Here is a 17252-nt window from a genome sequence, read left to right as displayed (position 1 = left end):
GTTTAGTGTATTTATGTTGTGGTAGCACTGTAATCACCTAAAAGACTGCTTTGAAATGGCGATCCTAAGAGCTGAAAAGATGGTGCACATTTGAGTATACTGCTCTTGAAGAGACCTGAGTTCTGTTCCCGGAACCCACACCATAGGTCACTCACAACCCACTCCACGGGATCTAACACCTTCTGGCCTTCATGGGCAACTGCACACACATACTCATCTCCATACAGATGTAAATTCACACATTTAATTTAAAATAAAAACAATTTTTTTTTTACAACTTAAGCCATCTTTAATGAAAGCCATGTATGCAGCATCTCTACTCCTGCATCTTCTCAATCCTTTCTTCCTTGTATTTGCCCTTCTCCTTTCCTACTTCTCGGGACTCGGCTTTCCTCTCCAGGACCTTCTCGCAGTTCTTGTTCAGCTTTAGCCTGGTGATAACAGCCTGGCTGGGGTGGATGCCCACATGGACAGTTGTGCTTCGCTCACTGGACTCATTCAGTGTAGATGATGTATTTCTTCCTCCACACTTGGGTCACTTGCCAATCTGCTGGCCTCTGTAGTGTCCTCAAACAACCTGGACTTCATCCTTTTGGATGGGCATAGGCCAAACATTATACTTCTGTCTCAGTTCTTCGGAAAAAGAGGAAGACATGATCTTCCTCCGAATGTGAGAAGGTGCATTGAGATGCCATTTGCAGTTCTTGCTTCAGTCAGAATCAAAAAGGGATTGAACTTCATTTTGGTGGCTGCGATCCAGCAATGGCCACAAAAGGCTAAAATAAATTTTAAATGGAGATTCTAGAGCAGACTGACTCCATAGGATAGAGTCCAAGTACCTACACTTTTTTATGCTTCAGGAATAGTTCTGAAGCATAGCAAATGTCTTAGGGTTTCTATTGTTGCAACAAAACACCAAGACCAAAAAGCAGATTGGGGAGGAAAGGGTTTTTTCAGCTTATACTTCCACATTGATACTCATCGCCAAAGGAAGCCAGGACAGGAACTCAAATAAGGCAGGAACCTGGAGGAAGGATCTGATGCAGCGCCTCTGCAATACTGCTTTCTGGATTGTGTCCCATGGCCTGCTCAGCCTGCTTTCTTATAGAACACAGGACTGTCAGCCAAGGGATGGTGCCACCCACGGTGGGCTGGGCCCGCTCACATTGATCACTAATTGAGAAAATGCCTTACAGCTGGATCTCATGGAGGCATTTTCTCAACTGAGATTTCTTTCTCTCTAATGACTCTAGCTTGTGTCAAGTTGACATACAAACCCAGCCAGGACACCAAAGATGAGAATTATCATTCCAAATTGTAAAAGCAAGCAAATAAAGTGATAGGCTTTATGTATCACTATGTTCCTTCATTGAGGGATTTTTAAATCTTATTTTGTAATTGTGTGTTTGTAAAGCATGTATGTGCATATCAAAGACAACTTTGTGGCCTCAGTTCTCCCTTCCGCCTTTATGTAGATTCTAGATATTGAACTCACGTTGCCAGGCTTGTGTGCCAAGAGCTTTATTAACTGAGCTGTCTCTGGCCCTGTATGTTAGCTTTGGTCAATAGATAAAACTCTCAGTCTTTTTGTTGATAATCTGACTTTTAAACTTCAGCTGTGATATGGTATGAAAGAAGTGTGTTCTAAGCCTGTACTTTATGTGATGATTTGGTAAGGACTTACAGTTTCAGCGATTTCAGTCCGCTGTTCATGGCTGCATTGATTCTGCGCCCACAGTAAAGCAGAAGGTTATGATTAAAGAGAACATTAAGAAGGAAGCTCTTGCGGGGCTGGGGATCTAGCTCACGGTAGAGCACTTGCCTAGCAAGCACGAGGCCCTGGGTTCAGTCCCAGCTCCGGAAAAAAAAAAAAAGAAGGAAGCTCTTCGCCTCAGCAGACAAGAATACTGAGTCTCTGTATGACCTTCAACCCACAAGGATTTTGATTGAGACAGACAGACAGAGAATAGGTAGATAGAGGATCATTTTGTTTTCCCTTTTATTTATTTGTTGTTGTGATTGAGTGATGCATAAAGATCGGAGGGAAATGTTCAGGCGTCCCCTCTCCTTCCATGTGAGTCCCTAGAGTCAAATGCAGGTCGTCAGGTTCGGGGACAGATGCCTTTGCCCAGTGAGCTATCTTGCCAGTCTACGGTTTAAGGCCTTGTAGTAAGATCATGATTCACTATGAATTAGCTTGTGTTTAGGGCGAGAAATCTGAAGCATCCTAGAGTACTGAATTTGGCTACTTACTGGCATTTGAGGTGCTTTGTCTCCATGAGAGTATAATAAATGAAAGTAACAGAAAGGCTTGTTTTCTCTGAGCGAAGTGAGTGACCAGCAGAAGGATGAAGCCTCCATCATTTAATCTTTCCTGGTAGTATTGTTGAAGTTCCTAGAATTTTCCAGTCTAAAGCCAAGTTATGTGTTTAGTGAAGGCAGGAGGGAGGGAGGGAGGGAGGGAAAAATTTAAATTCTTCCACTCAATTCTACTTGATTGTCCTGTGTACCCTAAGTTCTTCAAACTGTTCCTTCAGAGGAACTGTGCTGTCAGATTAGACTTCTGGGAATCCATGAATTTTCTTCTTTTATATGGAAAGTTAGAACAGCTACTTTTTTTACTGTGTAGTGTTGATACCATCCGTCTGTACTCTCCCTTCCATGGTTTGGAGGGTGTGTTTTGCATGTAAACTCAAAGCAAGACTCTGGTAGGATAATATTGATACAATGGCAGGCCTTGGACTCAATATCTGTATCAACAGGCCATCTTACTGCAAGGTTTGTTTTTTATGAAAACAGGAGTTTGGATTAAAGAACTTCTAGTTGTAAAAGTCACAGGGCTTAGGACGATGACAAGACTATCTCTTTACAGCAGACCATGTCTCTCAGTTACTTGAATTCATTTCTATGACATACTAAAAATTGTAATTTGTCATTAAAAAGTGTTTTAATGGTCAGCTGAAAATTCAGTTAACTGTTGAAAGTGAGGAATTGGAAACCAAGAAATTTTGAAAGGAATTTGTGGTAGTTCATTAGAGCCTACTTAGACACTCATTTTTGGGAATGTCTTCTTGATGTCCCATAATCTTTGTAACCTAAAATGATATGTACTAGAGTCCATATTGGTAAAGTGTAAAGGCCTTTTTTAAAATAGTGGTTAGGTGCAACAGGGAGAACTCTTGACATATACACCTAAGTGGTTCTCTGGCAAATTAGTTTTAAGATTCAAGTCAAAAGAAAAAGTACATAAATGCTAGACAGTCCTGTTTTCCAAGGACCGCTTGTCTCATTAGAGGATGTGGATGAGACATATTCAAAAATTTTAATAATCAGATAAAGAGTAGATATGGTCATTATAGCTGTTGGTGGAGAGAACAACATTATCATTTTTAAAAGATGCGGAACTCTAGAAAAAGGATGATATGATAAACAAGGGGAGTTTAGTTAGGCCTTGCTCTCTCCATACTCCGGATTAGCTGGACAGAGCACAGGGAGTCATTGCAGGCAGAGCAGGGTTTGTATCTGCATGGTCTCCCAGTTCTTTGTTGTCACTTTCTTAGCCATATTATTTTTGGACAAGTCCCTTGGTTTTTGGTTTTTGAGCACTGAATACCTAATCTGAAACAGGGGATCAATCCCTACACCTCAGAGAATTACTTCTAATACCAAAATAGATAATATATATAGTCCAAAAGCCCAAGGTTTTCAGCCCTGCAGACTTTTTATTTTTTTTTTAAATCTCCCATGCCTTTTCTAGGAATATAAGCTATCTGAACTGCTGTCCTGTGTGATGGCAGGCCAGTCTCTTCCTCTAGATGAAGGCCTCAGCAGTAGTTACATGTCCTCAGTTATTACTTATCTCCTACTGCTCCAGCATATTTCTGGGTTCTCTTTAACTTGAATCGCAGAGACAACATTGAAGTAAAGCTTTACTACCGGTTCATCAATGAAATTTAGTCATCAAACAGGAAATAACTTTCAGATATGACCATTTCTAAAATCCGTCAGCCCTGTCTACAATGGAGTTCACTTTTTTCATGCTACCCTCTAATCTGCCCCTCTCAAAGTCCTTTCTCTTGGGCCCCCTCTTCCCTCAGACACAATATTCTTAACCTAGCTCTGCCCACCCTCCAAGGAGCCAAAAATTTAAGAGTTGAAGAAATTAGAAAAGCTCTAATGAAGACCAGCCTTTTTACAAGACAGACGATTTTTAGCTTCATCTCTCTTGACCTCCTTTCTCCTGGAGGACGCTCTGCTTCTGGTGGTGTAGGTAAATGACTTTCTAGGACAGTAGTACCTAACTGCAGCTGCCAAGTGACAACGATAATGTGCTTAACTGTTTTGTTCCCTTTACACACGCATAAAAGACTTATCAGCCAAGGCGCCCAACAACAAATAGTATTCAGTCATCTTTTCTAAAGGAAATAAGCACTATTTCATCTCACCAATGTCTCTGAGCACTGTCAGTGGGATACCACTAGATAAGGAGTGGTATAAGAAGTGGATTCATTCACTAGAAGGGTTTGCGATAGACCTGGAGCCACAAATAAACTCTCATCTTGTTGATATGGGTTGCCAACAGTTTGTGATGGATTAGGAGGCCAGGCATTAACATTTGTATTGAGCGTATCAGAGTCTAATGTACATATAGGAAAGTACAAATGCCATAAATGTATAGTTGGTTAAGTTTGCATTGCTTATTGGTTATTAATAAGAATGTATGACTTGCCTGTTTCCCTTCAGATAATTTTTATGGTGGGACGAGGATACCTATCTCCAGATCTCAGTAAGGTACGGAGTAACTGTCCAAAAGCCATGAAGAGATTAATGGCAGAGTGCCTCAAAAAGAAAAGAGACGAGAGACCACTCTTTCCCCAAGTAAGAAAGACATCCTGACACCCCAAAGTTACTCACTGCATAATCTGCACTTGCAGCTTCGTAGTGTGATGCAGGGGAGTGGAGGGATAGATAGAGTTTGGGTTTTGAGTGGGGACTCTGCAGATGCAGATGAACAAACAAGGAGTGACTTTATGGAAGCTGAAAGAACTTTGGGATCCCAATACAAGCTCTTTAGCAAGACCTTGTGTTTTTCCTGCAGTTCTCAAACTCTTAAAATTATTTTATTTTATTTTGTGTATGGGTGTTTTGCTTGCATGTATGTGTGTATCATTTGTGTGTCTGGTGCCCTGAAGGCTAGGTGAAAGACCTGTGAGCCCTGTTGTGGGTTCTGGGAACTGAACCATCTCTCCAGCCATAGTTCTCAAACTTTTTGATCTTAGAATCCTTTCACATAAGTTGAAAATAACATTATGAGTTTATAAACAATGAAAAGCTGAACAGTTGATACTGATTTTTTTCCTATTGTTTTTACACAGTTAACACACTTGTACTCACTGTGCTTTAGAATCTTAGACTGTGTTGCCTCTGATGGTTTACTTTTCTACTTACACTTTTGACCAGGTGTTATTCTTGATGGTAAAATAAACATAAGTTTTCTGTTTATGCTAGATTTTTAAACTTTTTATGTATTTATTAAAATTTTAATTATATCTATGTATTGTTTTAGTATATACTAATATGTTATTAATTTTATTGTTTTTTATTATACTCATACTATATGCACTATATAAAGGGTCTTACTTCAACTGACCTGGGACTCAGTTTGTAGACTGGATTGGCCTGAAATTCACAGATATCCTCCTGCCTCTGCCTCAGTGAGTGCTGGGATTAAAGGTGTCTGCTACAACACCTAACATAGTCTTTAAAACAATTTGTGTGGGTGTGTGTGGGTGTGAGTTGAAGTACCTGGGAAGGAAACAGGAGGATATTAGATCCCCTAGAGCCAGAGTTTGGGGGTTGTAATTAGTTTTAAATGTTTACTGACCATTCATTTTGAGGCTAGCAAATGATCTGAAATAGAAGCAAACAGTAACTGTGAGTGACTTACTCAGTCAGCTGTGCATGGATCTAAACCCTTGTTACTGTGCTAGTTAGCATTTTTTACTTGTGTGCTGATGGAGAAATACACAGTTTCTCTTTGTTCATTAATCAAGCTGAAAACAATGCTCAAGTAAAATCTCATTCTAAGATAATGAGCTCTTAAGACTTTATACTACCCAGATTTTTATTCTGCACTCTGTTTTTTCTTGTTTTCTCTTTTGTCCCCTCCCCCACGCCTTTCTTCTTTCTTACAGATTCTCGCCTCTATTGAGCTGCTGGCCCGCTCATTGCCAAAAATTCACCGCAGTGCATCAGAACCCTCCTTGAATCGGGCTGGTTTCCAAACAGAAGATTTTAGTCTGTATGCTTGTGCTTCTCCAAAAACACCCATCCAAGCAGGGGGATATGGTGGGTTTCCAGTCCACTGAAAAAAACTGAATGAGTCAGACATTAGAGTAAGGTAGCAACAAAAGCAAATGAACAGTTATCCTTACATTTAAATTAGATAGGGTACTCTGATAGTTATAGGTGAGCCAAAGAGTGTTTATGTTTAAAAACTTAGAAATTGGGGTTGAGGATTTAGCTCAGCGGTAGAGCACTTGCCTAGCAAGCGCAAGGCCCTGGGTTCGGTCCCCAGCTCCGGAAAAAAAGAAAAAAAAAAAAAAACTTAGAAATTGCTTTCCAAATCTTAAAATTATACTGAACACTGAATTTTCAACATCAATGCATAAAAATGCACAAACACTGATAAACATTTTCAGTGCCCCTTCCAGAGGTCTTACTTCCTATTCTGAGTGTTCCCATCATTGAGCTCAAGGTCTCCCTCAGTTTGCTCTTGCGGCTCTCGTTATGAATGGTCACTCGTCACAGGGACTCCAGAGGAAGGAAAGCTTCCCTTCCCTCTGCATGTGTACAGGTGGGAAGTCCACAGTAGGCTAGCCTCTGTCTGTCCGCTGTGTGAACTGACAGATAACAGAAGCACAGAATCCCAGGCTTGGCCTTTATACTTAATTTCCTATAGGCATTGTTTTTTTTTTTTTTACTAGGGTTTAGAGTGTGTGGAAGTCCTTTATTTCCTTGAAGCAATAGATCATTTCTTTTAATAAATTGTGGATGTGAGTGCCAAAAATATCACAGTGGCACATTTGACTTGGGTAAATGACTTAACATTGGATTTTAATAGAGAAGTACAAGTTAAGACTCCTCTTAGGTGACAGTTATGTTAAAGATGCCGTACATGTGTAAAAGTCGAATTTCTTTTGCAGATACCCTGCCCTTTATTCTTATTTCCTTCCCCAAAAGAAAACTTTACAAAATTGCAAGGATCTTTAGGGTGTTTACTTTTTGTTTTTGTTTTGCTTCTTTAGATAATTGGTTGCCAAACAAGCACGTAATGAGCTTTAAGTGATTGTATTAGGTTAGCCTTACCTTTTTGGTGTACCCAGCAGTCACTTAGCCTTGTGTCTCATAAACGTTCTCCCTGATAGTCTCTGTCCAGGAAGATCCCATCCATGGTGAATAACTGATACTCTCTTCTTGCATTCCACAGTTTCATGTACCTCTAATGTTTACATTTTTTATGTATAGAAAATGAGTGTGTAACTGTGATGGAGTATAATTTTCCTGTGACTTGGAAAAAAATCTAAAAGCAGAAAAGTGGAATCATGTGGTCTTTAAAAAAATGCTGCCATCTCTATGTCATAGTCACCTAAAGACAAAGCCTGTTGATATTTATTCAGGTTAGGCTTATGATAATGCCTAGTACAACCCACAGCAAGCACCCTCAGCAGACAGGTCATATTGCATACATGCTATCCTCCTTTGGAAACAATAGAGCAGAAAATCGGGAAAACTTTAATGGTAATTGAGTTTGTAAGTACCATAGATAAACTTATGAAATATTCGCTTTACCTGTACTGCTAGATTTCACATAAGAAAACTGCATGTTAGTTATTATGACTTACCTTTTGTCCCTAATTTGGGTAAGTTACGAATGCCATTGTAATCTTATATACTGATTCATGATTCTAAATATAAGAGAACCTTTCTCATAGTAAACAAAAACAAAACAAACAAAAAACACCAGCACAGTGCAATTGGGGTGATAAGTTCAGGGTCTGACTGGGCTACATAAAGACCCTGTCTCAGAAAACTTCGGACTAGGGAATACAGCTTAGTGGTAGATGACTTTATACAGTGTGCGAATGTTTGCATAGTATTTGATCACTGGCATGGGAAAGGAAATTAGGGAAAAGAGATAACACAATGTAATATATTAGAAACCATCAAAACTCAGGATTTCTAAATCTTTGGTGCCATTAAGATGAGTTTATTGGTGGGTGGTGGTATATGTACCTAATGAAGTTTTTACAACATTTACTTGGTCCATAGAATACTCGAACATTTTAAGCATATGAAATACAGAACATGGAGCAATGTTTTTTAGTGGAGCTCCTTCTCTAACCCCCAGCATACCTGTCTTACTAGTGTGTTCCTGTCTTTGTCCTTGTTTTTCTGCTCACCGCTGCTACCCTTCATCCCTACTGGTAGTCTTCATGACCCTCTCACACTTCATCCTTCCCCTCCCTTCCTGACTTTCTCCTTTTCTCCTGTATTAGCTCACCAGCATTGGCATTTCTAGGCTCTCTCAAGCTGCTCAGAAACTCACGTGCTGTCCCGCAGGCTCCCAAGCATTACTCATAGAGTGCAGAGTAATTGATTTCCCCTTCCCATTTGGCTCACTGGGAAAGTGACCAAAATGGAAGTGTATTAAAATATGGGAGGTAAAATTTGTAGGTAACAGCGATACAAAGAAATTGGAAGCACTAGAATTAAATTACTTTCCCTTTCTGTATATTTTTGTTAAGTGGTGCTATTTTTGTTTTGAATTATTCCAGGCTGGTCTGGAACTTCAGGTTTTCCTACCATTACCTGCCAAGTGCTGGGATTACAAGTGGGAACCACTGTGCCTCACTGCCTTCTGTGGTCTTTTGGCTCAACAGTGCCTTTTATTAGTTAATCATTAAAAAGAATCCTTGATAGAAATAGTATGACTCTTTGTAGCCCAGTTAGTTGTATTCAGGTTAGGAAAGGAAAATTTAATTAGTAAAACCTGATTAGAGAGCTGAGACTTTGGTAGTCCCAGCATGAGGAAGAGAAAGAAGGTGGCAAGGTCAAGACCATCTTGCTGATCTGTCAGCATACAAAGCTTAGGATTCAGTCCACCAGTCGTTAGCAATCTGCTATATATGAGACATGCCAACATTCCCTAGCAACCAGTCCAAATCTGATAGAAATTAAACACCGGAGAGGTTATTACTAGATAATAGAAAATCAATGGTAATAATATCCAGGACTCTAAGGCAGAAGTTGATGAATCTGAGGTCATCTATATAGCAAGATATTCTTTAAAATAAAAAAGTCGGTGACAGCACTTACAAAGACAAGTAGCTGGGACTAGCAACATGACTCGGGGATGGGGCTAGCACTCAGAGACAGAAGCAGGCAGATCTCTGTAAATTGAGGTCAGCCTTGTCTACAGAGCTAGTTCCAAAACATCCAGTACCACATAAGAGAACCCTATCTTAAAAAAACAAAACAAACAGCAAAATTATTTAGTGCCAGGCAAGGTAACACACTCCTATGATCCCAGTACTGAAGCAGCAAAGTAGGAAGGTCACTGTGTGAGGCCTGCAAGGCTGTTTGTGACTTGACCTGCAGCCTGACCCCTACCTGTGACAGTTCCTGGAGCTTGTTGTTTTCTTGATACAGCTGAACTGTTCTTTTGTGGATTCTAGGGCTTGAGGGTTAAACCAGTGACTTACGTTACAAGGTTTGTGATAGATTTAACTGACCACCTTTCCAGTAAGATCCAAATAAGGCTTTTCTGTCTTGAAGTTCTTTCGAGATAACTTTTTAAAATCAGCTCTTGTCCTCCCTCTACAGGAGAATTTGCAGCCTTCAAGTAGCCACTCCATCATGGCAGCATCTACTCTTTATTTCTTAAGTCTTGTGTTCATACAATTTGTTAACATCAAAACACAGTTCTGTTCCTCAAATTTTTTTTAAAGATACAAAATTTTCAATGCATAAGCTCGTGTGGAACAGAATGGAATTTCCTATTCAACAAAAGAGGGAAGAATGTTTTAGGAACCAGAATTCTCTGCTGCCCGTGTTTCTTCTTCAACACAAATATCATGTGCATACAACTCTGCCCATTCCCAAGAAGAAAGAGGAGAGACCCCGAATTCTGCCCTTTTGGTGGTCAGGCATGATGGAAAGAATTTGCTGCTGCAGCTTGGGAAAAATTGCTATGGAAAGTCTGCCAGTCAACTTTGCCCTTCTAACCACCAGATCCATTTGTGGCTGGTCATCTGATGGGGCGATTTCAATCACCAAGCATCGTTCTTGCCTGTTGTGGGATTATGTCGTGGAGCACTTTCCCTATCCACCACCGTTAATTTCCGAGGGATGGAGTAAATGCAGCATACCCTTTGTGTAGCACCTGTCCAGTCCTCAACCAATGCTATCACAGTGAAGCTCTTTAAATTTAAGTGGTGGGTGAGTGTTGAGGAGAGACTGCCTTGGGGGCAGAGAAAAGGGGATGCTGCATCTTCTTCCTCACCTCCAGCTCTCTCACCTCGGGTTGCCTTGCACACTGGGCTCCGCCTAACCACTCGGGCTGGGCAGTGCTGGCACACATTGCCGCCTTTTCTCATTGGGTCCAGCAATTGAGCAGAGGGTTGGGGGATTGTTTCCTCCACAATGTAGCAAATTCTCAGGAAAATACAGTCCATATCTTCCTCTCAGCTCTTCCAGTCACCAAATACTTACGTGGCTCCTTTGTCCAGGACATAAAACACCGTGGACAACACCTAATTAAAAGCCTACAAAACTGCTTACTGACAGTTTTGAATGTGAGACATTTGTGTAATTTAAATGTAAGGTACAGGTCTTAATTTCTTCTATTAAGTTTCTTCTATTTTTATTTAAACGAAGAAAATAATTTTCAGGTTTAATTGGAATAAACGAATACTTCCCAAAAGACTATATACCCTGAAAATTATATTTTTGTTAATTGTAAACAACTTTTAAAAAATGGTTATTATCCTTTTCTCTACCTAAAATTATGGGAAATCTTAGCATAATGACAATTATTTATACTTTTTAAATAAATGGTACTTGCTGGATCCACACTAACATCTTTGCTAACATTCCCATTGTTTCTTCCAACTTCACTCCTACACTACATCCTCCATCCTCTTTCTAGTCTTTTATCTATAATATGCAACCTAAAATAAAAGTGGTGGTGTCTCCATTCATTCTTCTTCTTCCTTTTTTCCCCAAGCCTGGTCTTCAAAAGGTTGGGTAATTTAGTAGCTGAGTTCCCTAGGTAGAAATAGAACTATTAGGGACATTGGGGTTGTAGGAAAGCGTGAGGCCTGTCACCAGTTGTTCTTATAGATCGCTAAGTCTTTGCACAGATTAGAAGTACAGCCTAGCCACAGCTTCCCATAGCCTTTACTCAAGGCGATAGAAAGTCACTGTAGTTGTAAAGAAAATAACTGCATGTGTTAATGGCCAGCACCTCTCCTATCCAGGAAGCTTGAATCTCCAGGATTTAAAGATGCAAATTAAAGGATATGTACTTAGCAACTTCAAGTCAAGAACTTCAAAACACACACACACACACACACACACACACACACACACACACATATACTTTCAAATCTAAAATAAAATGGAATTTTGAGTTATTTTTAAATTTCAAATTATAATTGATACCACTATGTGTTTAAGCGTACTCAGAGCAGTTAGATGAATTTTGCTAAACTCATTGCCAGATGGTGGTGATAGTGGTGTGCGCCTTTAATCCAAGCAACTCAGGAGGCAGAAGCAGGTGGATCTCTGAATACAAGGCCCACCTGGTCTGCAGAGTAGTTCCAGGACAAGACTACACACAAACAAAAACACTATCTCGAAAAAAACAAAATTAATTAATTGATAATAAAAAGTAAAAACTAAAATGTCATCAAAAGAAGACCTACTGAAAGTTTTATATATTCCCAGTAAATTAGAAAGTGTTCTGAAGTTATTAATCAGTTAACAACAGTGTGTTTTTAAGTCTTACATAAATAGAGAAAAGTCTTAAATTTTTTCAAAGCTGAGAAGATATTGTGCTTGTTATGAAAAATAGCCTCTCCATGTGATGTGCCACACAGAAAGGCATTGTTACCTTCCAAATGCTTTTTGACATGGCTTGGCTCCCCTTATCCAGGATCAGGTAGAAAGAGCTAGGTTTGGCACAGATACACATTTAGGTCTTGCTGAGTAGTGAGAGCCTTCAAGGGTTGCCATGTTGGAGGCCACCTCGGTGCTGGAGGACAGGGCCAGCACTTAGAGAGGGAACTTAGCATGTGAGTGGTCCAGACAAAATGTAAAGGGACAGACTTCCTCCTTCCTCTCATTTCAGTAGAGGGTGACGTCTCACTTGAAAAGGGAAAGCAGAGTTGATACTAAATGAAGCTGTGCCCAGAAACCAGGCTCAGGGTATGGAGAGGGTTGGTTTTGTTTTGTTTTGTTTTTTAAATAGAGACTATAAAAGATAGAAATTAATATTTAAACCTTATTTCCTATCAAATAGTTTATTTCTTATCGTTTACAAACAACATAAAAAGAGTTTCTTTTGTGGGTTTTATTGGTTTTGGTTTTAGACTGCAGATAATCTTATTGAGCTCCTAAGAAAATACAAGGAAGTCTTGGTCCTTGTTTGTGCAGAGCACTTTATGGGTGACTGTATAGACAGAATGTGGCTGCTTCACTCCTGGAAGGCTACAGCTGCCAGGCCTTGAAGTGCCTGCAGTGCCTCCTGACATCTGTTTTGTTTAGAGTGAAGTCTTTGAAAGGTTTGAGTATAACTATATAGAACTGTTTCTATTTAAATAAATAGTATTCCTGATGGGCTTTTTCACTATTCAGCTACAGGACCCAAACTCTACTACTGAGATATTATTAACCTCAAAATGTAGTTTAGTTTATAGAAGGAATTTGCAAATAGAATATCCAGTGTGATAGCATCTGTACTTAAGTGCATCTTCAACGAAGATTCTCTGTAACTTGTCAGATTCTGGCTCCTGAACAGCCCATTTCTATATTTGAGGTTGGGAAAGGCATGAGGAAACATGCTAAAGACAGTGGGATACAGACTGTGTGCTAGATTGATGATGGTATTCTGTAAAGATGTGGTTTAAGACTTAAGCACTGTCAACCAGAAACCTTGTAGAGACTTCCTGTCTTGGTGCAGCCCCGCCCCTTTTATCACGTGATGTCTTGTGCTTGTCAGGCACTGTCAGAGCTGCTGTTCATCCCTCTGTAGATCTCACCTGTCCCTCTGCACACCCACCTCCAGCCTTTTGCAAACCTCAGCGTCTAGCTTTAGTTGGAAACACAGTTCAGGGTTCAGGTGACCTCTTCAAAAAAACTACCTCCTCAGAATGAGGTAATGAATAGTTATTTATCTTAGAGTATGAAAAGTCAGGAGCTCTAGAACATGAAGGTGATTTACAATTTTAACTTTTATGTGTACTTGTCGTTGAGCACTCGTTTTTGTCCTAAAGGGCATTATACATTTAAGCAGTGATACTGTTAGTATCTGTTGTTGGAATTGGTGCCAGAGACTGCCCAGCTAAGAGGGTAGAAGAATACCCTTTTTTCCTAAGATTCTCTTCTTTGTCCATGTTGGCACTGTTAGTACTAATATATCAGCACCTTGGCCAGCAGATGTCAACCAATAAGCTGTTTATAAAACCACAGCCGGAGGAGACATGGGGAGCTCACTGAGTACACATGGGGAGCTCACTCTGAGTAGAGACAGCAGGAAGCTTACAGGAGTGAAGCAGTGTAGGGAGGCTCTAGAAAAATATCGTGACAATTTGCCAAATGTTCTTACTGTGCCTTCATGATGCAATAAAAAAGCTAGCATTTTAGCAGAAATCAGTGATTTGTGAAGAGAATGGCCAGTCTGGTTTAACTCAGCTGTGATAATATTTTTTAGAGTGCAGTGCAATTTAGACTGGGAAGAAAAATGCACTAAAGAATTTATAGCCAATTCACATTTAAAAAAAATAAGAAAATGGTAAATTTTCAGTGAAATATTTTTTTAAAGCACATAACCCCTAGTATAGCCAGAAATATTTACCACATAGAGCAACTAGACTGAAAATACAGTTAAGTGACATTTCTAGAGAAACTTTTTCTACTCCCATAGGCTCTTCAAAGCATGGAACTTTTATATAAAATGTTTGACCTTTTAAGATGCTGCTGTAGTTTAGTTTTGAAATAGTGTGTGCTGGGCAGCAACCGTGTACTAACTCAATGAGAAAAAGACAAGTGTGGATCTGATCTGTTTTCAGAGAAATGCTGCCAACCTAGACACTGAGCTTTCAGAGCGTCAAGTGTGAACTTGCCTCCCAAGTCCTGTTTGCAAATGGAGTTGGCTAGTGCTGTTGACTGCTCTGGTGCATGATGGAAGGCAGGGGTGTCCCTCAAGTGTCTTTATACAGGGACGTTGGAATGTGAGAGACCTGGCAGTGTGTGGACGCTGGACACTCCATGCTATGGCACTTGCATCTCTGTCCTCACCATCCCCAAGGAACTCCGTGTGCTTTCCCCAGTTATCCTTCAGCTGTTTCCCTCAGACACCAAGGTGAATTACTAATGCCAGAAGCAGCTGAAAGGGCCAGCATATTTGTGTGGTGGACCAGTTCATGGGACAATAACTTCAATAGTTTCAGATAACTTATTTTTACTTCCATTTTGACAGAGACATTTAAATGGAAACTTAGTCCTAACTTTTGTCATTTGAAAGGAAAAATTAACAGTTCCTATAAGGTACTTTTGAGATAGAATCTGACGTCCTCATTTTTTTTCTTTTCACTGGGCTTGCACCAAGGGCCTTGTATGCACTAGGCAAGGGTTCTACCACTAAGCCACATTTCCCAGTATAAAATGTTAACAGTTAAAACATACACACACAATCGTAAATACACAAACATTAACACCTTAGTAAAGTGAGAAGTGTGGGTCCTTTCAGTCTCCACCATTCCAACTGTCCCTTTTATGAATTACTCAGTATCACTAAACCGTTTACTTTATTTACCTGGTTTGACTAACTGCAGCTATATAACCAGTTGTGCATGAGGACAACAGCCAGTGTGTTGGTTTTTTTGTTTTTTTTTTTTTTTTTTTTTTTGTGGTGCATTTTTTGTAAAGAATTCTGTAGATTGAAGTGCTCTTTGAAAACAGAACTGAAATATATTTATTCTTGTTAGTATCAAAAAACATTTTGTGCAAATCATTTGCTTTTCCTGGCAGGCTGAGTACATTATCCAGCACCCACAATTGCTGGTTCCCATCTCCAGTGTACATAGGGGAGACAGACATGAAGGCTGTGTTTACAGAGCTGGAATGGGGGTTGTGAGTGAGTTACATAGTTCTATTGTTGCCTTGGAAATCACTGTTATTTTAAGACTGTTGAACCCATGTGTGTTTGGCTGGGCTGTGAGTTACATGAAGAAACTGCAAGCTAGCTTAAGCAGACAAAGCTCACAGACTGGGCACAAATGGAAGAAAATGGACCAAAATAAGGCAGGGTGACACTTAAATCTAGGGCCTCAGAGAAAACTGAAGGAGGGAGATTAGCTGTAATCACCGGAATACAATGCAAGAGTGCAATAATGTGCTTATTCTAAGCTGTGAACTTTTTAAACCATTCCTTTCTAATGCGTTTATGTGTGTTCCGTTGCTGACTAGGACCAGCTTTGTGAGCATATGCCTTCTTAGTTAACTTCCAGTCTAAGTAGCTAGCCTTGATGTCTTATTTATCTTCATTTTGTATTAGTTTACATACCAGGTGTGTGTGTGTGTGTGTGTTTGTGTGTGTGTGTGTGTTTGTGTGTGTGTGTGTGTGTGTGTGTGTGTGTGTGTGTGTGTGTGTGTGTGTGTGCGCGCGCGCGCTGTACTCTTCCTCGCTTTATTTGAAAACACTTTTCACTGGGTCATCTCCTTGGCCATTCCACAATACAACTTTGGCTTGGCTTTCACTGTCACCTTATGTAACGGATTGTGTCCTGGTACCAGAATTTATGGTGTTCCCATTGTTGGGTGTCCTTCTGACACTTTGCTTCTACAGCACTTGCCTCTCCTAAGATAGTCAGTCACACAACTAACTCATCAGGGGATGGACTTCACCATTCATCATGTCTCCTCATTTCTAGTAAATAGACCAGTCTTGGGCTTTAGACCAGGGAAAAAGAGAACTCTGAGCATCTACCAAGCCTCACCCTAAAAGGTCTGAGGGCAAGTCTCCAGTGAGGGAGAGGGGAGGAAATGCTTCATGTTTGAACTGCAGTGAATTACTATGGCTCCTGTTTCACCACCGGAACCCATGGCAACTCATACATTCCTCTTGTCTATAACTGCCAAAGGTTGGGTTTATGTCACTTCAGTTCCACTCAAGCATTGAAAAGGTTCTCATGGAGTCTGGGGTGTGCCCAGGGAAAAGATGGGGACTTTTTCATTATCCACAGACCTCTCTATACCTGCTTTGCAAAAATTATAATGGAGTAACTATTTTTAAAGCTTATTTTTCAATTCATAAGAAAAAGACATTTATTTTCAATCAAATGGATGATGTCTCTTATCCCTTATTCCTCAATGTTTGCTTGGATTTTTTTCTTCCCTATACCTACTTCCTAATTCTTTAGTTCTTACCTGCTCAGGTCCCTTCATTTGTACTCTGGAGTTTTTCTCATGTAAATTTGTATAATGGAAAATATTGTTCAGTTTGGATAGAAAGCATGGAGAATTAAATAAAAAAAGATAGCTGAAAATCAAATTGAAGAAATTTATTTCTGTGTAAAGTTATTTAAAAACTCTGTATTATAAAAAAAAAAAGGCCCCCAAAAAAGTGCTATGTAATTGATGTGAATATGCGAATACTGCTATAATAAAGATTGACTGCATGGAGAAACCTTAAGATTATTTTTCTAGCATTGCCATCCAATAATAGAAGGCACCAGCTGCTGCCAGTCATTTCCAGGCTAAAATGCACACATGGTTTCACAATGCTGATGGTTCCTTGATGGGTGGAGTTAAAGTTGGCCAGATTCCTGCATGGTAAAGTAAAGCCAGCTTGGAGTAGACTTTTCATCCAGTTTTGGTGAAGAAAGACCCTCAAACATTTAACAGTGTTGTGACCTGCATATTTGGTTTAAAGTAACTGTTCTCTGTGTAAACACACAGTTGAAGGTCTA

General features: G+C 39.9%; 1 protein-coding gene and 1 pseudogene across 16 annotated transcripts in view; one reads left to right on the top strand and one right to left on the bottom strand.

Moving 5' to 3' along the window:
• The window catches only part of Braf (B-Raf proto-oncogene, serine/threonine kinase), a 147160-nt gene that overhangs the window by 114505 nt on the left and 15403 nt on the right, over positions 1-17252 (top strand). For 9 of the 16 annotated variants that reach the window (XR_010065585.1, XR_010065582.1, XR_010065584.1 and 6 more), the window contains 2 exons: positions 4744-4878; positions 6195-6348. Coding sequence is in view for 6 of the 16 variants with exons in the window: in NM_001427466.1 (NP_001414395.1) it covers positions 4744-4878; positions 6195-6348; positions 9886-9908 (312 nt within the window). In the remaining 10 variants the exon portion in view is untranslated. 16 annotated transcript variants of the gene reach the window in all.
• On the bottom strand, positions 265-4746 carry Rpl26-ps11 (ribosomal protein L26, pseudogene 11; annotated as a pseudogene).

This window comes from Rattus norvegicus, chromosome 4 (assembly GCF_036323735.1).
Source record: "Rattus norvegicus strain BN/NHsdMcwi chromosome 4, GRCr8, whole genome shotgun sequence".
NCBI classification, from domain to species: Eukaryota; Metazoa; Chordata; class Mammalia; order Rodentia; family Muridae; genus Rattus; species Rattus norvegicus.
The sequence above is the reverse complement of the archived record's forward strand: the minus strand, read 5'-3'. Positions and strand labels throughout refer to the sequence as shown.